Raw genomic sequence first — 27,785 nt, 5'->3', positions numbered from 1 at the left:
TTATAATATAGAAAATAAGTTGGGAAAAAAAAAAAAAAACTACTAATTTTTTTAAAATAAACTTTTAAAAAAACAAACACACATAACATGCTTGTCTCCAAATGCAAGTAAAACGACAGCACACCAATGTCAATCAAGCAATGGGAACAAACAGAAACATGAACATAATTCACCTATGCACACTCCACAACCGGGGCAGGGGTAAATGAATGGCAAATAAGATGCTTAAATCTTGAACTTATGACGGAAAAAAAAAGAGTACAAAGACAAAAAAAAAAAAAAAAAGAATAAAAAAACCAAATCAAGTGTTGAATCAATCAAGATAAAGTGTTTTGTCTTGATTGAAGTACCTACAAAATAAAAAATTTAAAAAAAAAAAAAAAACCTAGAGTGTTCTTCAGACAAGTTGAATCAATCAAGAGTACTAGCTCTCGACTGCAGCCAGAAGGCCAAGCAAGTGGGCATACTAGAATGGAATTTTTAACTACCTTTTGCCCCCATAGTTACCCATTAGAGGTGTGTGTATTCCAAGTCACTAAAACAAAGAAACCCCTAATTTTAAGTGATTAAATCTTCCATCAACCTCGACTTGATGCTATGAAATGATGAACAAGTTTTAGACGCCATTTAACACAAAATGCAAGAATCTAACTACAGAACCCAAACCACCGGGGTCCAGACCAATGCAGGAATCATATGTTGATTCTCTTCGATAAGATTGCAGGAAACCATATTCCAGCAATCTAAAAATCCAAACTCAAACCAGTGACCTGGCGGGACAAGTCTGTCATACAGACTGTGAAAGAGCAATCCTCCATGCCCCTAACCATGTTTTTCTAGACCGGGACTCAGAGCAACTCAATATCTTACAAGCGACTCCACTGTATCCTTGGTGAACACGACTCGGACGACCTGCAATGACATAAAAGCCAATTATTAAATTCAGCATACAATTGGAAAAACACAAAATAAAAAATAAAATAGAATATCATAAAAAGGCTAAAGAAAGAAAATTGCAATGAGAAACAATAGAGGAGATTCGAACCATTGACCTCCTAATGAGGTGCAGGAGTTCTGGTCAATCGGAGTAACAATAGAGAGTTATTTTGGAAAGTTATTTAATGAAAATCACTCAAGAAACTAGAGTTTAGGAGACCTAGATAACTCTAGTACTAAATATTAAGGGTAAATTACACAGACATCCCTTTAGGCTTGGAAAAAATACAAGCAGCCCCATAATTTTGACATAATTACATTAAGCTCTCTTTTAATAAGGCTAAATCAACTGAAACTAAAGCTGATGGTGCGATTACACAAGGATGAACACAGAAAAATATAAACTTTAGTGTAAACTAAATGACATCATTTTTTCATTCATATGACTAACGAATTATTGATGAAAATGGGATCAAATGCAATGAGAATTAAACCCTTGAAGGAACCCAATGTAATTATGCAAAGACTTGCTGTATTTTCTCCAAATCTTAAGGGAGGTTAGTGTAATTAACCCTAATATTAATTATAAATTCTAGCACAAAATCAGAGTAGAGGAGGTAAAGGATGTCGTGAAGAAGATAAAAGTGGGGAAAGTTGTAGGACCATATGAAGTTCCTATTGAAGTTTGGAAGTGATAATGTGATGCAGGGGCCATTTGGTTGACAAATTTGTTTAACAAGATCTTGAATTTTAAGAAAATGCCTTATGAATGGAGGAGAAGCACATTAGTTCCAATATATAAGAACAAAAGTGATATTCAAAGCTGCTCTATTATTATAGTATTGAATTCATGAGTCATACAGTGAAACTATAAGAGAAAGTAATTGAGCAAAACTTAAGACGGGAGACTATTGTTTCATAAAATAAAGAACATCTACAATAATAGCTAATTTTCTACTTAGGTCATTAATGAAAAAATATAAGGAAAAGAACAAAGACCTCCCTATGGTGTTTATTGATTTAGAAAATAGAAAATAGAGATTCTAGAGAGATAATGTGAACAATTTTGAAAAAGAAAGGAGTATCATTCAGATATATTGATACAATTAAAGACAAATACAATTGAGCCGTGACTAGTGTGAGGATTGTAGGCGGAGAAAAAAGTGAATTTAGGTTTACATCAAGAATCAACACTAAGTCTTCACCTTTTTACATTAGTATTGATGAACTTACTAGGAATATTCAAGATGATATTCCATGGTGTATGTTATTTGCAGATATAATTTTTTTGCGAGACAAGAAGACTAATCCTTGAGCTAGAATTGTGGAGAGATTACTTTAGAATATCAAAAGGGTTTAAATTAATGACTAATACATAACAACCTTGCCTGGTGCAGTTTCTGTCAAGCTAAAACTGATAATTTAATTGTAAAAGCTAAACCATCACCTCCCTAGCTTTCCAATAATAATTTTTTTTCATCCTGTTACATCCTTTTTGCTCACAAGTAATATGCAGAAGCTGCGACAAACACTCTTGGCACAAACACCCAAAATAATAAAATCCATAAGCACTCTAATAAGCTAGAGCCAACAAGGCCAATATATAGTGTAATTTTAGCAAAACTATAAATAGGGATGAATATAGAGTAAAACTTGATGGACATGACATACCTAAGAGTGATCCTGTTTGGTATCTTGAGTAAAGTATTAAAAAAGATAGAGAGATTGAGGAGGACATGGTCATAGGATTAAAGTAGAATGGATGAATGAAGTGTGTGGGATTCATATCAACTTGAATGGAAAATTTTATAGGATTGTGGGACCAAAATGTTGGACAGTTAATTAAAAACATGTTCAGAAAATGAGTATAGCTGAAATAAGAATGTTGAAATAGTTGAACAGTGTAACAAATAAAGATAAAGAAATGACTACATTAGGAAGAAGATATCAATAGCACCAATTGAAGAGAGATAATAAAAATCCATTTGAGATGACATGGTCACGTGCATCGTAGACCAATCAACGAGCCTATAAAGAGAACTGGAGGAGTGATTTGATCCACATAAATGGTGGTTAAATCAATGGAGGAAGGCTTAGGAGAACTTGAGTTCAGGTGATAAGAAAGGACATGACTATCTTAAACTAAACTGAAGATATGACTGCAAATAAAACCAACTACAGGAAACAGAACCAATTTGGACAAAGGCTTGTTTAGTTTAGTGGAGTGGGAATGAGTTGAGATATTGCTATATGGGGAAATTATTATTCAGTGTAAATGCAGAAAAAAAATTACACATCAATGATAAATTTTATGATTAATAATTAAAATTCTAAACTTTTTCATGTATTTGTAAATAATTTTTTAGGACACCCCGAATTGTAATTACCCCTTGCTATATTCTAGATACAAGCTAGTGATATGCCATGCCCTTCTTTAACTCTTTTCTTTACAAATATCTTCTTACATCTGAATTCCTTTTCCCTATCTTTCTTCTCTAAATAAGAAAGCTAATGGAATAACAAAAATTGTGCTTATGAAAAATTTATTGTTCTGAAATTGAAGTGTTCCATATTTTTGAAAGGTCTGTTCCAAAATGGAAATTGCTTTGGTACCCTCATTTCCTGGAAAATTATTTTTCAACATTTTTAAATGGTTCCACACATCTGATAAACTTAATATTTTGAATCGAAGGATGGCCAACAAGGTTGATCTTTGATTTACTTTTCAACATTTCTAAAAGGTTCCAAAAATCTGATGAATTTTATAGCTTGAATGGCAAGGTGGCCAACAAGGTTGATCTTGATTTAATTCACAATATTATATTACTAATTAGAAAATGTTGAGAGATCTATTTTCTAAGATAAGCCAATACTACATTCTGCTATCCTAGCTGTTGTTAAGTCGCTAAAATTTATCTCAGAACTGCATCCTTAAGAATACAAGGAGGAAAGCAGGCATTACCTCTTAAATGCAAAGATGAGTACTTGCAAGGTTAGATTCAAAGTCTGCCACTCAAGTAGAAGCTGGTGTTAGTCCTCTTGCAATTTACGGATTGCCTGAGGTTAAAATGAAAGTACCTTAGTAAAATATATAGTTAATGCAAAAAATAAATACAAAAATAGTTTGGCTAAACCACTATTTTTACCTCAAGATCTGTCTCTTTGCTGTCTACCACTCAACCAGCCATTTGATCAGAACCGCTACTCTGAATGAACTGGGGAGGACGACCGGGCATTATAATTCGCGCCTGTCCTGGAGCTGGTGCAGCTATACCTGAGGAAACCAAGGAACTAACTTAAATAGGTCCACATATGCTGGTTGAGAATGTTTCTAGTTCTCAGCTAGCACTGTCACTATTCTTGTGATTCCATATGTTATTGATGCAAGGCTTTGAATCTCGTATCATTGAAGTCAGATGATGCGATCAATGTTTTACAGAAGATTCCAATCACAAACAAAAGGGATTCATATATGTGGTATATAGCATTAAACATATGCAAAAGAATGTGTGCTGGAATTTGCCAACAGAGAGTAATATCATCAAAATTGAATTGACTAATAGAAAAATAGAATAAATATCTCATTCTCCATAGTTTCTTCTTCCAAAAAAAGTAATGAAATAACTAGTGGCTGATGCCAATACAGTAATTCTTCATTTTTCCTAAAGACAAATATATCATGTTTCTAGTTTTCATTTGCTTTCTAGAAATCACAGGACTGTAAGCTTGGAACTTGGCTGGCCATTGTCTTATGTGGCTAGTGTGGTTGGAGCGGCGTTTGCTCTTTGTGTTGCATAGTTGGTTAACGCTGACTGTGGACCCGGATGTTTTGTCTTTTGTTGATTTCGTAGAGGACTTGACTTCATAGTTCTTTTGTTTGTTTTTGCCTTGATGCTTTGTGCAGTTTGGGTTTTGGCTGCTACTAGTCATTAGGCTAGTTTTTGTATTCTTTGCATCGTCTTGATGCCCTTTTAATAAAGTTGGCGTATTTATCAAAAAAAAAAAAAAAGAAATCACAGGACTGTAAGATATGCTAGCTTGATATAAATTGTTGGCCCATTTCTTAACAGCATAAGCTTTTGGGAGAAATGGTGATCTAACATGTCAAAGACACAAATATATATATGCGTGTGTTTTTTAGAGTGCATAAAAATTGACATTAAAAATATCCATTCCAGCTACAAATAAACTTGAGCCACGTAAGGATGGCAAAGATACCAATCATGCCATTGCTGGTGATGAACATCTGATACTTAACTTGCAAAGGGATGATCAGGATATATTTAGAACTAATATCATAACAATAGTGTTTTTGTGTGTGCCTTGCACTCAGACTGTCAGTCTTCCCCAAGGTTTAACTGTGCAGTGGGATCCAATCATTGCAAACGACATTATGCTTTAGCAGCATGTTTTGTGTTTTCTCTGCAAGGCTTCAATTTGTTTTTTTCCCCCGTGTTTGTTCCTTTCTTTTTACTGCAGGAGGCTACCGTTACATAAGGTTATAAGAAATCAGAAGCAGAATCAGGAATGGCTTTGATCAAGGAGAGCCTAGAAGCATTACCAACGGTAAAATTCTTATCATCTTCTCAAAATAAGCGCATTATTAAACCATCTAAATGAGGTTGCTGTTGTGATTTATGTTTATTTCCTTTTCTTTCTTTTTTTTTTTTTTTTTTTTTTTAATTAGCAGCAAATAAAATTGTACAAGAAAACATGCTGAGTGCGCACAACTCTCATACAATTAGATTTAAAAATAAATAAATAAAGTACAAAAATAGCCCCAACACTCTTAATACATGCCAAAAAACATCACACCCACCAACTACAAAACTAAAAAAAGTAGGCATCTTCACAAAAAGGTGCTTTTTCAGATTTTGACATCAATTCCCCTCCAGTTCTGCCAATAGCCACAATAAGTTTTAACTTCTGAGTGCATCTACTTGAACTGTCTCTTAAACTCCCTAATGAAAAGAAAAAAAGAAACATGTTTTTTTAGCTACAATCCCTTTTTCTTGCCCTCTCCAAATTCCACTTTGGTGGGAGTCTCGTGCATTGGGTCACCTCGGAATCCCTCCATCATGGGGCCGCTCCAACCCTTCAAAAGACTTTGCCACTCTACTAATCTCACCCAAACACACAATTTTTTCCTTCGCAACACAATGCCCCCTCAAGGCTCACTCCCTTTCTGACCAGTGACCATCATGAATAACTGGACATTGAAATTTTTTAAGTTCTTTCCTTTCTAGATGTAAAATTCATTGATTTTTCCAGTTTAGTCTTCTCAAGACTTGTACAATCATTTGCCCCTTACATCTACCTTTCCATCAATGTCATCCAACTCATTCACCCTCTAAATCACTTCTACGATCTATGCTTTATTATTGAAGAGGGAAAACTACCCCACCTTACCAGAGATTTTGTTCACATTCTTAAGAAATAATCATCCATTAGCATCAAAATCAAACAAAAATTCAAGCTGACAAGAATCCTTCAATGCTCGACTCTCCCCTGTACTCATCCCGATTACTACTGACTCTACTCCAACCCCTGTAAACTTTTGTTGACCACCTCCCCCAAAGGCTCACTATCAATTACTTTCCTTTTTCCCTCCTAGCTTCAAACTGTAATGCTTCTAGAATTGCATGTCTGTGTGTAACATGGATGGACATTTATACACTTAGGCGCATGCACATATGCAAATATGTATTGTTAACAAAATTGCAGTAGCAACTCCAGGGTGATGATTTTTTTGGCTATATGCCAAATCTGATATGCATCATTTTCACACTCATTTCCCAGCTCAAAGCAGAGAGAGAGAGAGAGAGAATTCTTCAAGAGAAAGTGTTACCTGCAAGATATGGTGCTTGAGTTGTGGCAATAGTGTCTGTAGTTACTCCACTGACGAGGGGTCCCCCATATTGCAGAACATGACGACCTGGTGTCACATAGCCCTGAATGGTTGGATACCCATGGTTGCCGGAGAGAGGATGACCCATTTGTCCATATGGGACAATATTTGTGTTAACTGTGCCTGGTACGCCATATATTTGAAGGTAATGCTGACCCATGTGAGGATTGTAGACACCCTGAAAAAATAGACAGAACACACCATGATTGTGCACATATTCCTTTCCAGAACCAACTGGAGTACCAAAATACCCAATAGCAGTTGAGATTTGAATTTACTGACCTGTGGGTAGGCATATTCAGGTCCAAAAGATGTGTACCTGCCAAAGGAAAGATTAATGCCTTGATGTCAAAGAGCACATCCATCAGTTTAGGTTGTTAATTGTAATGCAAGTGGAAGTCAGATGATCATGTAACTGAACACATGAAGCTCTGACATCATAAGAACAAGGTTTTTCTATCATACATATAACATAATAGCAGATGTTCCCATCATAAATGACAACAGATTAACAATCCATATCTTGGAGTACAAGTCACAAAAGAAGATAATGGAGTCACCCCCTTTCTTTGACAAAAGAATTAACAGGCTATAACATTATTGTATTCATTCTACTGATATGTATAGATATTGTTCATATAAGAAAAGTACAGATTGACAGAATATTAAGCTACAAAGCAGACAGAAAATTAATGGACAAAAGGTGTTTGGAAAGTGGCCATTTTAGTTGGCTTTTTCCGAAAAGATGTGCAGAAAAATAAAGAGAGTGATGTGATTGGGAGTTCTGACTTTTTGGCTATTTTAGCCAAAAAGCCACCACCCCAAACAGGAAATCTTTTCTCATAATAAAGATGTTTAGCACGTGATCTACTAATGCATTTCAGTTTTAGATAAGGATAAATTACACTTCAAACATAAATGGATAGTAATGCACTTCAAATAAGGATTTCACTAAAGAAAAACAATGTTAGTAGGTAAACTAACTAGACAACTTTGGCTTCTTATTTTGGTAATATCAATATACAGAAAATTTCTAAGCATAAATGGTTAGTCTAAATTTGCTTAATCAACTAAAAGTGAGCACTCAAAAAATCCACTGGACCTATAATGGTCTTCCAATTTCCAAGTACAACACAATTATACTTTGAAGAGTCGGAGTTGAATACACCAATTCAAAGATAATGAGGTGTCTGGACCACCTTAGCACCTGGAAAAAGGTCAATGGAAAAACATTGAATCAGATGGCTCTTTACAAATTTGGAATTGGAATATTTTACTCAACTCCAACAACCGTAGCTAAAAGTCACAAGCTGCAACTCAACTCTTGACCTTGGGATAACAATACAAGACCCACTGCTTGAAGGATCATTACTCACCCATATGGTGGATACGCAACCCCAGGTTGATAGCTGAAAGGGACTGGTTGGTGGATACTGGGGCTTCCAATGTATGCGCCCCTAGGCATCTGGTGTATTCCAAAATAGGGCATTGCTGATCGCAGGCGTCCTAAAATAAGGGAAAAAAAACATATATTGAAGCATGCGACGCACAAAAAACAGCATATCAAACCTGCAGTCTGTCACAGTGAAAGATTTTGAAGCAAAACTTGTAATTCTATACTTCTCTAATTTTTCCATGAGTAAAATCTTTTCGCTAAAACACATATACTTAATCTAGTATGGTTGTAGACAATCATTTCAATTGGAGTATTAAAAAAAAACAAAAAAAACAAACAAACTGCAGACTGGAGAAAATTATGATGTGCACGAATATGGCAGAAATAGCCATGAATTGGGATTGACATTACTATAGAACAATTGGGTATAATCGTCTGAGGTATTCTTTTATAACCAGATTATAGATGGGTCAAGCGATATTTTGGGCATATAAGGACAAAATAGACATTAGAAACTAGTTCAAGGAAGAAATCGTTGAGCCATGCCATTAACTTCTACGGAAAGGTTGCATCATAGTAAAAAATATATGCATGATAAAACTTAACGAACTTCAATCAGCAAGTTGATGAGGTTTCGTTCTTCACGTCTATATATATATATATATGTACTCCATCTGTCCCCAATTATTAGTAAATTTTCACTATTCCAGACTAAGAAGCATGGACACGGACATGGGACATGATGATTCAAATATAAACAAAAAATAATAAACACTCAACATCTAATACCCGATATGGGTATGGCGTGTTTTCCAAGGCCAAGATGCAAATGAAATAATCCTTTGTGGTTGGAGCTTGGGCAAGCATGTTGACTACAAATGCATAGAACAATCCCCATTTGGACATGACATAGCCTGCTTAATGATTAGCCCTAGATATAATGTCTTCCATAGAAAAATATCTATGCTAAAGGTGACCCAAAAGATTTGCATTCTCTTTTTGCCTACGAAACGAGTTTCTCTTCCCCCACCTTCCCCCCTTTTTAAGTGACATTAAATTAGATTGCATTTTGGGAGAATCTAGTTGTGAGGCAGTCCATAGCAATCTCTCTAGAGAAAGGAGCAAAGCTCCTCCAACAGCTTCCCATTGGACAATTGCCAACAGCAAGGGCTTCATTCTCTGAAATGTACTTGAGACAGCAGGCTTAGGCTTATTCATTAATGAATGTATAATTGTTGGAGTTTCTGCATCGTCTATATTATATGACCATAGCACATAGGTGTCGATCAGGTATGGTTTGAGAATTTTAATGTCAAACAAGGCTTACCATATGCCCAATCAAAATCAAAATAAGTGGCCTAAAAATGGCACATTTCCAAATGAACAATTACAAATTGGAAAAAGGAGAAGTCTTAAAATTTTATACAATTCCAGTACAATATTTGATATTGTGCTTTTTCTTTCAATTTATCCCTTTGAATTGTATATTATGACTTAACGTTATTCTCCCCACCTATCAACTCTTCTTTCTTTCTTTTTTTTTAATAATTTAAAAATAAAAACAAAAAAAGTTCATACCCCAGAAACAAAATTAATATAACAGAATTTATAGTTCTTAAGTTGTCTGATTTTATCTACATATCTCTACTAGTATATGTACACCACATCCATCCATTATGCATAATATATCGAAGTATATTCATAATCTACAGAATAGTGTCGATAAACATTCAGACTAAATACCTAACACCAAATGAGAATAAATGTATGAAAAGCCAGCTAATTTAAAGATAAAGATAATACCATAAGGCAAAGCTGGTTGAGGCCGCCCAAGTGAAGCCAAATTACAATTTGCTCTCCTACCATCAATAACTGGATTTGGATCTACACATGCTTTCTTGGCAGATTCAGAATCACAAAATGTCACCTACCCTCCAAAAAAAAAAAAAAAAATACCAAATGGTAAATAAAGTGATCAATAAGAAGAAAGACAATAAATAAGGGAGAGGAAGGGGGGGGGGGGCCTTAAACATCTAACATGGGTCTTATTTAACTAACACAGCCCAAAAAAAAAAAAAAATCATTGCAAGAGTGACCATTAATTCACCTAGAAAAACAAGAGATTACTTTCCAATACCAAATGTGGTTGCAATAAGGGAACCAAAAATGAGGTAACTTTTATTCGTACAAACAATTTTGGAACGCATTTAAGGGTTATGATTTCTTCTCCTAATTTATCTTTTTGCAAGGAAAATACATATGCACGAACACGAAGCCAATAGGCATCAAATGTTAGAGCCAAAAAAAAAAAAAAAAAATGCCATAAGACATCTAAGGACAAAACGCTAATAGGATGTTGGTAATGCCATTAACATGTACAATTAATTCATGTGAAACAAGTTTCAAAATGAAAAAAGAAACCCAAGGTGACGCAAAACAGCTATTAAGAAATCCATTCAACTGTCTAACTGATCTCAAAACTAGAATGTATGGAAAATTGATCTAAAGATCAAAAGTTTTAAGAAGAATTAAAAAAGAAAAGAAGAGCACAAGGGTCAAAACCCTAATCTCACAAAACGGCCACAACCATAATATTATTTCAGAAGATAATCTAAAACTATTCTGTAAAAGTGATATATATAGGCAACGTAGAAAACCCTAATCAAGGTTACCAAAAATAGAGCACTAACCTAATAAATCTCTAAATTAAAATAAAACTTATAAATAAATAAAATTACAAAATCTTCAATTTTCTTTATCCAACGCCTTTCCATTCCCTGTCATTTCTCCTTGGCTAAAAAAGATTCTCCTCTGGAGAATAATGATAACAAAGATACTCCAGAAGCTGTAGTGCACTCTGCAAAAGCACTTCCTCAACCCAAATGGCATGTGAGCAATGAACTTCCTCAAGCCAAGTAACTCTACAAGAAGTCTGCATGATGACAAAGTCGTATTGATAAGCAACAAACTAATCTCCACAAATTGGCCGAGTTGGAAAGAACATAAGACCTTGTGTTGGTGGTAGAATATGGACTAATCCCGTAGAAGTACAAAAAGGCATAGCAAGAGGCTCCAATGTGCGCCAATAAGATAACATACCATCCAGTTTGAAAATTGGACCAATATTAATATTCAATGACAAGTCAGAAAAACATGCATTTGGTCCAGACACAAAAATGGTTCAAACATGTCCATGAAATGTCAATGTGCAATATGTGGTGAAGAAAGAACTTGAGACATAAGAGAAACAATGATCCCTTGACTACGAAAATAATCAATAAGATTTACAAGAGAACTTGCGATAGTACAAATAGAATCATTTAAAGAATCAACAGATCTAGGAGGGAATAATCAACAAGACTAAGTGAACCCTCTAAATTACGCAAAGACTTAGGATTGATGGACTCATGAGAAGCAACATCTAAAGTTGGACTATTGAGTGCCATATCAGGGAAAGTTGTTTAAGCCAAAGTAGTTTCCAAACAATAAGGCTTGACATTTAGACAAAGGGCTACGATCACTTTTGGATTATTGAAACAAGCATAATCAACATGGAGATCATTCAAATAGTTGTGATACTTACCAATAGATTTAGCGCTGATGATTGGATGAAGTGAACCACATATTTACCTAAGATTGACTCATTTTGGCTCAAAAGGAAAAAAAAAAAATTGGATTATCTAGAATAAGAGAGGAAGACCCAAGAATTTCTTTTTCAAAGGAAGCCTCAAATTTACTAAGCTCTAGAGTGGAAGCTTTGCATTTAGATCCTCTTTCTTATACAGTAGGCTTATTTGGTCTCAACTTTATTTTCTGGTGAATATCCTTAAAAACAATAGGTATTCTCTCTAACAAAGTGAGGCATCTACATCATAAATTCAAGGATAACCTAAGAAGGGCACATGAGTTACATTCATGGGTAAGACATCACACATAATCTTGGCTGAATAACTACCCAACTGAATGGGCACTAGACAACACTCTGAAACAAGCAAAGATGTCTTATCTAGCCAAGCAACCTTATACGGCTTAAGATGAGGTTTTGACTTGAGCTTCAATCTAGCAATGGCGACATCACATTCGTGGAACTACCTTCATCAATAACAAGCTTACAAATTATATCTTCATCTTTGCACTTGATAAAAGTATGAAAGATACTTGGACATTGCCAAGCCTTGGTATCGGAAGGGCATTAATGTATTGCATCACATTAATGTAAGCATAAGGGTTTCCAACTGTTTCCTCAAGCTCCCCTAAGAGACTCATGGTATACACTTTGAATGGAATCGAATTTGAATAAATAATGGACCTCTTGCAAATTTTACAAACTTCCAATGAATAAGAATATTAAAACAATTTTCTAATGGAAGTGTAGCAATTCCTTTTCTTTTCTTTTCTTTTTTCTTTATGAACTGGCTAGTTGGTATTGGTTTGGTTTATATCGAAGTGTAGGTTAGGTTAGTTACAGACGACTGGAAATAATGGGAAGTGTGGGTGCTGGTGTTATGGGCTGAGTAGGTTGATGGCTTTGGTTGTTTGCTGGTTTTAGTTAAGGAAGCTGGGCTCTGGCTGATTTGGACTTAGGTCCAGATCTGGAATGGATTAATGCCAAGCTGCATAGGGAGATGGGCTGGTTTTAAGGGAGTTTGGGCTTGCAGATTTAGGGGCTGGGGCTAGGGATAGCAGAGTATAGATGATTGGACTAAAATAAGGGATTGGGCTAAGGATTGATTTTATTTTATTTTATTTGAAGTGGGCTAGAAATGGGTTTTTTATTTTGGGCTGGTTAAAATAACCTAATAAGGGTTGGATTGGGTATTTTTTTTAATCTTTTTAGTGAAAATGATATAATACAACTTCTAAGAGTATTTAGTATAAAAATAATCCATACTTATCCCGTTAGACCTAACATGTTCTTAATCTTTTTTTCTTTTCTTTACTTTTATTTTTCCCTTCTAAAATGTCATAATATATCTTCTAAAAATGCTTATATATTATTTATTGTATTTTAGTAAAATAAGTAAGGTTCAATATTTAATGGGTTAGATTAGTCAGACCCATGATTCCACAAATTTGTTTAAGAGAAAAAACTTATTTTGAACATAATCATACGACGCCCCTTTTAATGTATTTTAGGTTTTAAAATAAAAAAATTCACTTAATTCTTTCTTCTTGTCAACATTTATATAGGGTTTTTAGGTCTATTCTTTGTATGTTAAGAGAGATTATATTATAGTTATTGAATAATTTTATAGTTTGTGGGATTTGGACTCACATCTGCTGATATAAATCCAATGTTTTCCCAATTAGATGTGGGTTCAATTTTATAACATTTGTCAAAACCAATTTGTTTCATTCTTTTTCATATATGCGATTATTTAACATCATTTTTTATTTATTTATTTATAATTTACATTGAATCTTAACGATTCTCGATTCAATTCACGATTTGACAACTATGATCAAAACCCTAATATCACAAAACGACCACAGCTGTAACCCAATATTATTAGTTCAAAAGCTAATCTAAAACTACTACATTGAAGCCATATATATATATAGGGAACGTAGAAAACCCTAATTAAGGTTACCAAAAAGAGAACACTACCTAATAATCTCTAACTTAACAAAAAAAAAAACTTATGAATAAATAAAATTACAAAATCTTTACCCTACGCCTTTCCATTCCCACTCACTAGGCCATGTTTGGTTATCATTTTCACATTTTTTGTTTTCATTTTTCGTGCTTTAGGAAACATCAATCCTTTTCATATCATTTTCACCTTTTAGTGAAAAAAATTTTGTTTTTGAAAATTCATAAAACAATTTAGAAGTGTTTCCTAAAAGGGATATTTTCAGTAAAAAAAAATCTCAATACAATTTTCTGAAATAGTTTGGCCCTGTTAGATAATCACTTATAAGTTAGCTTTTAGGTTGGTAGTTTTTTAAATTATTTTTTTGGCCAGCAACAACAAAGATTTTAAGGCTCAAAGCCAAAAAGAAGTGAGGATAAGGCATCCTCTACATAGAAGAAAAAACAGTGAAAAGAAACAAAACCTAAAAAAAACAGCCACAGCACAGAAAAAACACTCAATGACACTACATATTTCAAACTGACACCTAATCCGCTGCAATAAAAAAAAGTGGAATCCCTCGGAACATTGGATTCACTGAGGCCCAAAAAGATGCCAAGTATCTCACTCTTTCCCATAAAAAAATCTACACCACAAGAAACTTCTTCGAAGACACGCCTATTTCTTTCCAACCAAATGACCTAAAAAATTGCAAAGACAACACACATCTCCAACTCACTTTAGCCCTCTTCAACCTTCCCAATACATGAAAATCGAATAAAATCATTTGAGCACTTCCTTTTGGGGTCACCCACATCACATTTCCCAAACCAAACACCTTATGCCACAAACACCCAGCCACTGAACAGTGGAAAAATAGATGATCTAGAGATTCTCCACTCTTACAACATAATGCACCATTGAGGATTAAGATAACGAGAAGGTCTCCTCTTTTGCAATGAATCATTTGTCAAAGTGCTCCCATGAACCAAGATCCACATGAACACCTTCACCTTAAGAGGAGCACATGCCTCCCAAATCTTTTTATGAAATAGAAATTGAGGTACATGAGGTTTGCCAATGATTTTGTCAAAAAAATTACAAGTAAAGGAACCCGATGAATGAATATCCCAAACCCAACGATCCTCCAAATTTGAAAAAATAGACGTTTTCAAGCCTTGACAATAGAGATACCAATTCCTAAACTTCCCTATCATGAAGATTCCTGAGAAAATTAAAATTCTAGGAAAAAGAAGCCAACGAAAAGTAAGCCATGGACGCAATAAAACAACTATGGGATTGAGAAACTCTATACAAAAGTGGAAAAGACACAGCAAAGGAAGAAGAACCTACCCAAACATCCTTCCAAAATTTGGCCATTTCCCCATTGACCCTTACAGAAATGAATCGAGACCAGATTGAATAAATATGAGAAATTGACTTCCGAGGAGCATGACCATTACCCCTAGTGACCACCTAAGAGTCCCTACCATTAACATGAGTCCCATATTTACTTCTAATAACCGCATGCCATAATGAGCCATGCTCAATTAGGAATCTCCATAACCACTTGCCCAGTAGAGCCATGTTTCTAGCCACAATATTACCAATAGCCAAACCCCCCTTCTCCTTAGGTAAGGAAACCGTCTCCCATTTCAACAAATGATCCTTCTTGCCCTCATTCTTCCCTTCCCAAAGAAAATCCCGCATCAGCTTTTCCAAGGATTTTTCCACCTTGACCGGAATCTTAAACAAAGGCAAGAAATAAATTGGAATTCCACTTAGAACTATCTTAACCAAAGTGTACCTACCCTCTCGAGAAAGTAAAGCCCTACTTCACCCTTCTAACCTCTTACCTATCATCTCAACAATTGGATTCCAAAACACTTCACTTCTTGGGTTACCTCCTAATGGAAGTCCCAAATACTTCATTGGAAATGTCTCAATACCACACTCAAGTAGCGCAACCACTTGCTGAACCTGACTTGAATCTGCACAAATTCCCACTACACTATTTTTCTCTAGATTTACCCTAAGACCCAAGAGCACCCTAAAAAGCCTCACCACCGAAAAAAAGCTAACCATTTGACTCGCATCCCCCATAGAGAATAAAATAGTATCATCTGCAAACTGTAAATGTGTCACGCTAATCCTATCTCTACTGACGTGTAAACCCTCAAACAGACCCGCCTCTTTAACCCTATCCACCATGCTTCCTAACACATCCACTACCAGAATGAAAAGAAAAGGAGACAAAGGATCCCCCTGCCTCAACCCTCGAGATCAAGGTTTTAAAAAGCGGCCGCAACCGTTACGTAACACCGTTACGTAACGGTTTTGGCGGTTACCGCCACCCGTTACTGCCGCTTTTGCAGTGTGATTGAGATTCACAGGTGTGTCGGCCGTAGTGGTCGTAACCGCTTGTTATGCACCGTTACGTAACGGTTCCAAACTGTTTCTTTCGAAAAAACACACATAAAAAAGCTGAAAATGGGGGAAGAGGGATAGAGAGAAGAGGGAAGATAAAGAGAGAAAATGGAGGAGTAAGAGATAGAGAGAGAAAAGAGGGAAGATGAAAAACATGTTATTGATTTGTTGAAGTCGTAAGGCCTATTCTATTCAGCTGATATCACTCAACCATTTTGTTTGTGTGTGTCTATTTATATATTATTTGAAAATAATAATAATAATAACAAGTGTGGTCATTATCTATTTGGCTTGGTTAAAATATGTATATATATATATATATTTAGGCTTTTATTTATTCTCTTACTTTTATCATTGTTTATCTTATATATATAATAGTTAGTGATTGATTTTTTGTATAATATAAAGTTATTAATTATTAAAATAAAATGTAAAAAACTCAGTTTTAGTGATTTAAAAATATGAAATATATTGGATCATACTTAAAAATTTATAAAAATTGATCAATATTTATTTTTAACCCAATAAATATGATCATGGAAAAAAAATATGCGTATCGGTAAGTTTTTTTCAAATTGTGCGAAAAATAAAAAAATTCACGGTTCCGGTTACCGCAACCGTTACACTACGGCCTTTACACCCCGCAACCGCAACCGCGCCACCGCCACCGTTACGGCGACCGCAACCGCTTTTCAGAACCTTGCTCGAGATGCTTTAAAACTCTTCCTTGGTTTACTGTTGATTATCACCGACATATTGCAAGACGCCAAACACTCCCTAATCCATGACCTCCATCTCTCTCCATAACCTTTCCTATCTATCACAAAATCCAAAAACTGCTAATTTACATATTCATACGCTTTCTCAAAATTTGCCTTTAAAACAAGGCCCACCTTCCTTGAACTCCTACACTCCTCCTCCACCTCATTTGCCACCAGAACCACGTCTAAAATCTGTCTACCTTTCACAAAGGCCCCTTGTGTCTGAGAGACTGTAATCCCTAAAGAAGACCTCAACCTTTTTGACAACACCTTTCATAAAATCTTGTACAGTGATGTAACCAAACTAATGGGTCTAAAATCTCCAATTCTAATGGCTCTCTACTTCTTAGGAATTAAACAGATGAAAATGGTATTTGAACATAAATTAACCACTCCCATCTCATGAAACTCCATGAAAACTCTTACCAAATCCCCTTTCACAACCTCCACTCTTGAAAGACAGCCATGGAAAATCCATCCAGACCTGGAGCTTTATCCTTTTCACACTAAAAAACTACATTTCTAATCTCCATTTCCTCAAAAGGTCTTTCTAACCATGTCACACTTTCCTAATCAATAGGCCCCCACTCAAGTCCATCTATCCCTGGTCGGACTATCTCATCCTTCGAAAACAGCTTTGAATAAAAGTCAAAAGTCTCTTGGACTATTTGCTCCTCCTTGTCCACCACCACGCCTAGCCTTACTTCCAACTGCTTAATAAACTTGTTCTTCCTTTTCCCATCTGGAATCCTATGAAAAAACTTTGAACGAACATCCCCCTCCTTTAGCCACTTCACCTTTGCCTTTTGTACCCAAAAAATCAACTCCCTAAGAGTTGACTCTTCCAGCTTCAAACCTAGCCCCTTCCTCTATCTCTCCTTATTGACTCAACCACATCCCCTCGCATCTCCAACGTGTCTAACTCCTCAATCCTACGCATAACCTGAAGTTTTGATGACTCCAAGGCCCCAAAAACTCTCCTATTTCAACACTTTACATTCTCTTTAATCAACTTCAACTCTCATTAATCTAAAACCCTCCCACACCCATGACATCTAGTATTATCCCACCACCCCGCAAAATTCTCTTTGAACGAATGATGTTTCAACCACATATTCTCAAATTTGAATGGAGCTGGTCCCCACCTCAAAGGACAACTCCCAATCATTATGGAACAATGATCAGATACCAATCTTGGTAGTGTCTCCTGTCTCACATTGGGAAAAACCCCCTCCCAACTCAAAGAAAATAAAAATCTATCTAATCTACAACAAACCCGATTTTTCTGGAGATTAGACCAAGTGAATCTGGCATTAAATAGAGAAGGATCCACCAACTCGCACCCTCTAAAAACCCATCAAAATCCCTCATGCTTTTATTGATTCTATTCCCATTAAGCTTTTCTGAGACCTTCCTAACCACATTGAAATCTCCCCATAAACACCAATTGGGAGAGCACAACCCATGTAACTCCTCCCACCAATCCCTCCTCCTAGAAGGGCAATTTGGGCCATAAACCCTTGACAACCACTACTCACTATTATCTAGATTCCTAAACCTAATGAATAATGAGAATTCTCCTACCAACGTTTCACACTCAAACACAACAACCCTCTCATTCCAAATAATTAAAATACCTCTAAACCTTCGTACTGATGGTACAAAAGCCCACCTTCTATTCCTAGATCTCCAAATACTTTTAATAAAATTTCCATCATAAACTTCCACTTTAGTTTCTTGAAAGATGACAATATTAGGTTGATGTGTCCTCAAAAAATCCCTGATGACCCCTTTCTTCTTCTAGGAGCCCAAACCTCTCACATTCCAACTGACAATCTTCATTGAGAAACATCGTCACCCCTTATCTCCTCATGTCGCCTATCATAATTAATTGTGCTCGCCAAATTTCTTAACTCCCTTGCCCCCTTCTAACACTAGCCCCTCCTCTTCTAGCACTCTCACCCCTTATGACCCTATTATCCTTACCACTTAAACCAACCTTCCCATTACATCTCACTAGTGAAAGCCCCATAACTTGAAGCAAATGTGTGAAATGAGGCACTTCATTTTCCTCAATTGGACATGACGCATACTTGCTTAATTCCACCAACCAATGCTCTGTTTCTGCCTTACTATCCCTTAAACCACTAAAAACACAGCCCCCTCTCTTCATATGATTAACAGAAACACCCTCTTGAAAATCATTCATTAGACCTTCAGTATTATGAAACATTATAGGACATATGATTAATTATAGAAGCACCCATCATGGCCCTTGAGTTATCTGGAATAGCTCCTTGGTCATCAATTCTACGTACAGGACCCTCAAGACCAAGACACTGAGAACCCCCAAATTGTAGCCTTTAAAATTATTAGCATACAAAATATAAAATAAATTACTATAAATTTGTACAGCGCAACTTTTGATAATTTGTAAAAAAGAACTTGTTTGATTAAATTCGTTGGCGCATAGTTTTTTTGTTGTACAACTATCTATAATACACCCAAAAAAACTTCTTACATTAGTAACTAAGATAAAAGAGAAGAAATTCTTTTCTCCATACGTATTTAGAAGCTTTAAAGAAGCAAATAAGTCTGCAAATTATAGCTTAAGAAAATTTCACTTTCTTTGGTCAACTAAATTGAAAAAGATCAAAAATTACAATTAAACACCATTAATCAACTTTTTTTAAACAAATAGGATATATAAGTTGTCTTATAATTACTACCAAACGAGGCATGTGTCAAGATAAATTTTCCGTACCAATTTTCTCATTCTCAGTTATCAATACCAAAAAAAAAAAATACAAAGACAATATCAAATGCACTCCGGCTGTTTTTGGTTGGAGGATTTGATGAGGGAAATGAAAAAGGAAAGGGAAATAGAAAGAATTGATACGATTCAAATTTCAAGCTACGTTTGGTTAAGTTGGGAAATGGAGAAAGAAAAGAGCCTAAGTGAACCCAAGACAAAAAATGGGATTGCATTTCCCTTCCACTTTCTTTTCTTTGTATTTTCCATTATAACCAAACAAAAAGTGAGATTGCATTTCCTTTTCCCTTTCAATTTCTCTCATCAAATCCTCCAACCAAACACAGCCTTCATCTTCCGATTAATGAATAGAAAAGTGTTCTGCATTTTAAACAACCTAATGAAATAGAAAATTTCTATACATGCTTGCAATTTATCTTTTGAACAAGTGTTCTGCATTTAAAACAAGATAATGAAATCTAACTTTAACCTAACAATCCATCTACACAACCTTATCAGAAAAATTCCACTTTCCAAAGCCACCTAACATACTGGGAATCTAATCAACATTAGGGGGTTGTTTGGGGAGTGAATTTTTGGCTAAAATAGTCAAAAGGTCAAACCAAGTTACCACATCTCTCTAAAATAACCAATTTCCAAACTAGCTCTTTATATGCTTATAAATTTCAAAATAATTGACAAACATAAATATGTATCTAAAACAATAGTAACACATGAACCAGTCAAAGATCACAACCCAATAACACTGATAAGAACAATAATTCAATATATCAAATTGCAGACAATTCAGAGGAAAATACTCACAAAACCATAACCTTTGGATCGCCCAGTATGCTTATCGGTGATGACAACCGCCTCTAGAATCTGGCCATACTGCTCAAAGTGACGACGCAGAGTCTCGCTCTGTGTCTCCCATGCCAGACCTCCCACAAACACCTTGGTATACGTAGTGTCCCCAAAAGGGTAATTCAAAAATTGCAAGCCAGACCCAGTTCCAGGAATCGATTGATAAGCCATGAAAATGAATTCCAAACAACTATATATATATATGTATGTGTACAAACCCAATTCAGAAGGAGCTAATTTTGGAGGAAAAAAGGACGGGGACGACCGTTATCGACCCCTGAAAACAGGAAAAGGAGGGTGAAAAGCCCTGACAAAACCCTAAGAAGAGATTTTATATATTATTATACAGAAATATAGACAGAGAGAGAGAGAGAGAGAGAGAGAGAGATGGGGTCAAAAGGGAGGTAGGTGTGAATCTGATGGAGTGGTGAGCTGGAAACACGATGACATTGACATGGGTCTTCGAGGGAAAAGCTGCGCTATAGTTGAGCTGTATATATTTCAAGGAATCTTCGAGAGAGAGAGAGAGAGAGAGAGAGATGGAAAAGGGTTGACATCAATTTTCGCCCCATAGTGTCCTGGTATATTCATCTCTACCCCTTTTTTAGAAATTCTTACATCAATGCCCCCCTATGTAACATATTTTATTTAGGAAAATGAGTCGTAACTCGAATATATTGGCTCGAAAGTCCTTGCCTCCCTCGCCTCTTCTCTTTCTTCTTTTTTTCTCTTTTTCCTTTTCTTGTTTTTCAATACAGACAGAGGAGAAGGATGGAGAGAAAAGAGTAAGAACAGAGGAGAAGAGAAAGAGGAGGGGAAGAGGGAATGGAGAGAATAGAAGGCTCCTGTGCTTCCGCCGTCGGCCGAGCCCCTCCACTTCCGCTGTTGGCCGATCGTCGCAGCTCGTCACTCGTCCCTCGTCGCAGCTCGTTCGCCGTCACCTCCGCCTCCGCCTCCGCCTCTTTCTTCTTCTTCTTCTTCATTCTCTTCTTCTAGTTGATGTTGGCCCCTCCGCTTCTGGTTTTGCCTTACCTTCATCTTCAAAAAAACGAAAATAAATCTCCAAAACGGCGTGATTTTGGATTCGAGCCAATTTCGAGCTCGACAATTTCGAGCAACGTAGCAGTTCCGTTTTATTTATTTTTATTGTTTTGTTGCTATTTCACATACATAAGTATGAAGTTATTTTCGAGCGAAAAAATAAAAAATGTTATTTTGAAGTTTAGGTTAAGGGATGAATCTTTAGTTTTTTTATAAAAAAAAGTAGAAAGTTATATGATCCAAAAAAAATCAATAAGTCAATAAGTTGATTTTTAATCTAATTGCCAAAATAGATATTATATCATATCACTTTTAGTTGTAATATTCAACCTACATCATGACTTCATTCGTTAATTTCACATCACAACTTGAAAAAAGTATAAGAAAGTTTAGTTGTAAAATGATATTTATGTCTTGTTTAATAATTTTTAATTTTAATTTTAATCCAAAAGTGACTATAAATTATTATATCACTCTTTTTATTTTTCTGTATATTCTTTTATAAAAAATCAAAAAATTATTAAAATAATTTAATTTCAAACGAGATATTTTACTAATTAAATTAGAACGCAACTTTATCTTTTCATAGATTCAAATCTAAAGCCTCATTCCTTTTTAGGACTACTTAAGCAACTATTAGCGATCAATATAGGGTTTAATTTATTATTAAAAAATATATTATTTAGATAATTAAATAGGTATTCAGGTTAGATGTTCAGCTCTAAACTTTTTGGACAATAGGCCAAGCTTTATTCTTTTAAAGCCAAAAGGATAATTATAATCTAGAAAACTATTTTGTCTCTACCCATTTGTTTCTCTCTCAATTATTCACCTAACTATATCCATTAGTTATTTAAATATTTATCTATGTGTCATTTATCTATCAATATCATTATCACTACAGCCACCACTATTGTCGCTGTTAGTCATTGCTGATGAACTTTCGAACGATGGTTCGATACTGTGGATACAATTGAAAAGAAAATTCAAAAAAATAATTTATTATTTTCACCAAATAATTTCATTAAAATATCATTATCACTAAAAAAGATCAAATTTTGGATCAAATAACATGTAAGCTTATGGGTATAAACCTTTCATCAATTATTCTTAGTAAAATAGAGAAATAAAAGAGTAGCAAGTACAAAAAGAGCTATCTCGGTTCATCATTTGACAAATTTTTAAAAACTTGCATGGGTTGGGTAGCTGGGTCTAGCCCATAACATAAGATGGAATAGATAAGTAGAGGCTAAGAAGTTGTGCAAGCCCATCATAATGAAAAAAGATTGTACAAATTACCCCCAGTCTTTTTTGAAAAGTGTATTATATTTAGGGTTGGTTTGGAGTACACTATATAATCTACCTTTTTTTCATCACATCATCTCTCTACTTTTTTGCACATCTTTTCGTAAAAAGACAAAAAATACACTTTTTTAGGATACCCTAAACCAACCCTCAATATCAAAACTTTTTAAATAGACTTAAAAGTCCTATACCCATTTATCTTTTCTTCTTTCCCTACACATTGCTTCTTCGCTTTTTTTTTTTCTCTTTCTCTGATATCAGTGATGATGACGATGACCACAACGACGACCACTCCTTTATTATTTTATTCCTTTTTCTAATCGACGGTCATCGACGACCGGCGACAGCCATTGATTGGGGTTCACGGGCAACCACCAAGTACCAACTCCTTACTTCGTGCTCACCAACGGCGAAAAAAATGAGTTTTTGATGAAAAATACGAGTATACGTTAGATTCGATTAAATCCAAAAAAAATAAAATAAAATGTCAGATTACAAATATCTCTCTATATCTGCTTCTTTTCTTCGATCGCTCAATATTAATACTTTTTCTGTACTGCACACTTCTATTTTCCTATTATAATAGAGAAAATTTTCAAATTCTGAAAAAATTGTCTTTGAGTTTTAATTACAGGCGGTGAAAACTGTAAAATTTTACAGTTTCAATTTTTGTTGGTGCAGAAATGAATTATTCTTTAGATCTGTAAAATTTTGCAGATTCATAACTTTCTTTAGAACTATAAAATTTGACAGTTTCATAGCATGTTTTTCAATTTAATTAATATTAGAAATTATTTGCTTAAACTCTACAAAAATTGAAAATAATATACATTTTTTTCCATTATTGTTGTTACATTTTGTTATTTTTTTGTTCACTTTAATTTCTCAGTTTATTTTTCTTTATTTTTTCGGCAATATTATAGACATTCCGGTGAGTCTTCGACGATATTCTTAACGTTCAGTGAACATTTTAGACATCCCAATGACTTTCGGTGACGTTTAGAACACTTTAGTGATACCCTGGTGAATTTATGATGATATTCCGGTGAATTTCTGATGATATTCCAGCAACTTTTTGGTGATATTGAACATTATGGCGAGTCTCTAATGATCGTCTGATGGAAATCCGGTGGCGATGAAATGTAGCAGTGTCTTTATTTTTTTTGTTTTTTAAAAAAATAGGATTTTTGGTAACAATTAAAAATATATAGGACTAATTGGTGCAAAATATTTTGTTTTTGGAATAGATGGATTTTGAACTTTGTGTATGGGACTTATCAGTAAGTTTTTCAAAAAATTAAGGGGAACTTACATGTTGATCTTGATAGGTGAATTTATTGTCTAATAGGTCCTATAATAATTAATGGCATTTTTTATCAACACTATTAAAAAACGTCACTAATTGTTAATTTTCAGCGACAATTTAAAATTTTGTCACAAAAAGGTCACCAATTATAACTTTTAGCGACACTTTAAAAAATCATCGCAAAAAAAGTCAATAATATTTAACTTTCAGCAACAATTGAAAAATTCATCACAAAAAAGTAACAAAATGTAAATTTCAGCGACAATTTATAAAAATCGTGATAAAAAAAGTCACTAATTATCAATTTTTAGCGACAAATGCAAAAAATGTCACAAAAAAATATTTTTAGTAACAATTTTACTAGGACTTCTTTTTAATAGAATTTGATGAAAATTAAGTTTAACTATTATGATCTATTAATAGTTTATCCAAAAATATATTAATGCAAATAAAGACCAATTGGCCTGTAATTCTGGTTGATTGATCCCTCCTCGTTTGGCAACCGAATTTTTTAGCCAAAAAGTCAAAAAGTTATTAGTCAAAAAGCCAACAACTCATACTAAAAAGTCAAAGATTCTCTTTTCTCTCTACTTTTTGCACATCTTTTAGTAAAAAGCCAAAAAGTCTCCCAAATATATTAGTTTTTTTAACTCATATTTTAACTAAATAGCTAAAAAGTTACTAAATTAGCCTGTTCCCAAACAAGGCCGCCGATGTGAACCAAAACTGTGGATTTTATATGGGCCAGAGACTACCGAGGATTCATGTTTGAGCCTACACACTGGGCATTGATGTCCTGTGGCCCATTAAAGTTTCTAGCTCTACAGGCTCCTTTGGATTATTGGACGGGCTGAGTTCAGGTTGAAATTATACTATAATAAGAGTATCTAAGCAGCATCCAGTTAAATGTTGAGCCTAATCTAGACATTTTAAATAAGATCCTAAAAGGCCTCAATCCACTTATGCTTGGGTAAGTCAGTACAATCTCAAAAAATAAGCCAAACATGGGCCGAGCTGGATTAAATCCTGAAATTATTCAAATAACTCAATCCATTGAGACACTGTTGTCCATGGATTGTCGAAAAGGCTCAAAAAGCCTCTGAATATAGTCATTTGGTAATACGGCCCAAAGATTCATTTGGGGAAAAAGACATGAAAAAAGAAGAAGAAGAAAGATCGACGCTTATGATTTGATGAGTTATTTAAATAAAATAGTTGAGCAGATACTGCAAAATTGCAAGCTACATGAATTTCAATCGGGGCAGCTTGTCTCCAGTTTGTGGAGTGGACAATGTTGTCGTGTCCGTGGGGCTTATCACGGGCACTCTTTCGATAATTCAAACCGTTTAATATGTAGAACTCGCCGAGTATTTTATTCCTGTAAAAAATCACGTTGATCGGATATCAATAGTTACTTGATCGGATATGATTTTTGTCAACAATTTATTTTGAAAATTATGTTTATTGTTGACAAAAATTTAATCCAATTAAATAGCTACCGATATCTGATCAACGTAATTTTTTATAGGGATAAAGTACTTAACAAATTATATATATTGAACAGTTTAGATTATCGAAATGAGATCCATGATGTGTTCTCACGAACTCAATAACACGCTCTAATTTAATCACAGACTAAAAAGGAGCGTAGCCCAATTTTAATCATCCAAACGGGGATGTTCCATGCTTGATATGCTACTTGTAATCCAAGCTTCAAAAGATATAAATATCACAAGGACAGGCCAGGGGACTAAAGCTTGAATGAGCCTGACAGTCGGGCTTGAACCAGCAACAAAACATAATAATAGCGGTGGTGTCACGTGCACTAACTAATATATTAAATAATATATTAATATTATTATTGACTCTATATATTATATAAATTATAAATATTTAAAATATTTAAAATTATATTACATCATTTGTTAGTATACTAATTAATGTATATATCATTATTCTAATAATATAGCAGGTAAGTTAAGGTCAATAAATTATGCAAATTCATAATCCATACTCTTATATAAAGTGAAATTTAAATTTGGTAGGTCTTTTTTTGCTTTTCTTTATATTATGTGTTCTCATATCTCTCTATTTAAAATTAAAAGTTATATAAAAAAGCGTACAAGATTAGAAATTGAGAACTTTGATCTGAGAAAGGAAGTTAGTACTACCTAAACAACATATATATTGTGTAATTAATTTTTATTTATTTATTTTTATTTTTACTTAAATTGGACATACACTGCGTAAGCGCGGTTAGCAATGGAATAATTTATGCAAAATAAAAGCAAACGGGACACGTGTCACACAGCAAGTGACTCCATGTTTGGGCCTACACAGTGACCATAAATACTTTGTGAAGGTTCACATATTTTTGTCCCACAATGAATTATTATTTTATTTTATTATCATTTTTTTTTTGTGAGTGTCTGAAACTTTGTTCTGACTAATCGATTCAAATAATGTATATATTTTATATTTAAGGGCAATTTGGGAATATCAATAAAAAATTAAAACTCAACTTTTTATTTATTTTAGATCACATCATCTCTCATTTTAAAAAAATTTTAAAAATTAATTTTTAACCATTTTTTCAAAATACTTCCATATTAAATAATTATTAAATGTAGATGGTAGAATAACTTTAAAAACGAGTGACGAATAATGAAACTTTAACTGTTAATTCATTATTTGAGCGTTGAAACCATGCCTTCCCATATGCTAAAGTCTTGGTCTGGCCAATTGAGTGTTTTTTATTTTCTTCTTTCGAATGACTTCCAATTCACACAATAGGGAAATAAATGCGGTTTGGTAACGTTTATATTTATATATTTTTTATAAATAAAACTTATTTGGCGTCTATTCATCTTTTGGATTTTTTTAACAATTTATAAAATTTACTAAATTATTATAGCAAAACAAAAATTTTCATTATTTCTTGCCTCTCCCATGGCCCACTTTGCTCATGACCACCATCGGCCACTACAATTTGGTCACCCCCTCTTTTAGCCACTGTCGCCAGCTGCCTCCTTTAGATATTATTACTGACAATCTCCTTTTTATAATCGCTTATATATTGTGGTTGACAACTACCTCTCCCATTAGCAACAACTATTTTTGATTATCTTCTCATGTCGACAACTACCTTCTACCATCACCTCACGCTAATGCACATCTTAAAATAAAATATACTGCATGTATCATATTACAATGTTCTAGAGCAACTCTATAACATATGGTAACTCTTCTTACTATAAATGATTTGTAATATTTTTATCACACTACTAGAAATATGACTTTTTGCGTTTACTTTTTTGCGATTGCTAATTTAACTGTCGCAAAAAATCATTTTTGACCTCAAAATCTCATTTTCCTGACCCAATCGTGTTCTCATTTTATAATCTCATTTTCCTGACCCAAATCAGTAAAACTTGACTCTCTCTCTCTCTCTTTCTCCCCCTCAATCCTTTTTTTTTTCTTCTTATTTCCCAAATCTGAACTCTCTTTCTCTCC

At 34.4% G+C, this 27,785-nt stretch overlaps 1 protein-coding gene across 1 annotated transcript; it reads right to left on the bottom strand.

Moving 5' to 3' along the window:
• Positions 1 to 206: 206 nt before the first annotated feature.
• Positions 207 to 21,134, bottom strand: LOC114273544 (uncharacterized). Its single transcript, XM_028215351.2, has 8 exons — positions 20,579 to 21,134; positions 10,044 to 10,167; positions 8,221 to 8,350; positions 7,127 to 7,163; positions 6,785 to 7,022; positions 4,083 to 4,210; positions 3,899 to 3,993; positions 207 to 912 (listed from the first exon to the last, which is right to left on the bottom strand). The coding sequence occupies exons 1-6, from the start codon at positions 20,789 to 20,791 to the stop codon at positions 4,113 to 4,115; spliced, it is 840 nt and encodes a 279-aa protein (XP_028071152.2). The 5' UTR covers positions 20,792 to 21,134; the 3' UTR covers positions 207 to 912; positions 3,899 to 3,993; positions 4,083 to 4,112.
• Positions 21,135 to 27,785: the final 6,651 nt, after the last annotated feature.

This window comes from Camellia sinensis, chromosome 4 (assembly GCF_055761805.1).
Source record: "Camellia sinensis isolate YWXY chromosome 4, ASM5576180v1, whole genome shotgun sequence".
Classification (NCBI taxonomy): Eukaryota; Viridiplantae; Streptophyta; class Magnoliopsida; order Ericales; family Theaceae; genus Camellia; species Camellia sinensis.
The sequence above is the reverse complement of the archived record's forward strand: the minus strand, read 5'-3'. Positions and strand labels throughout refer to the sequence as shown.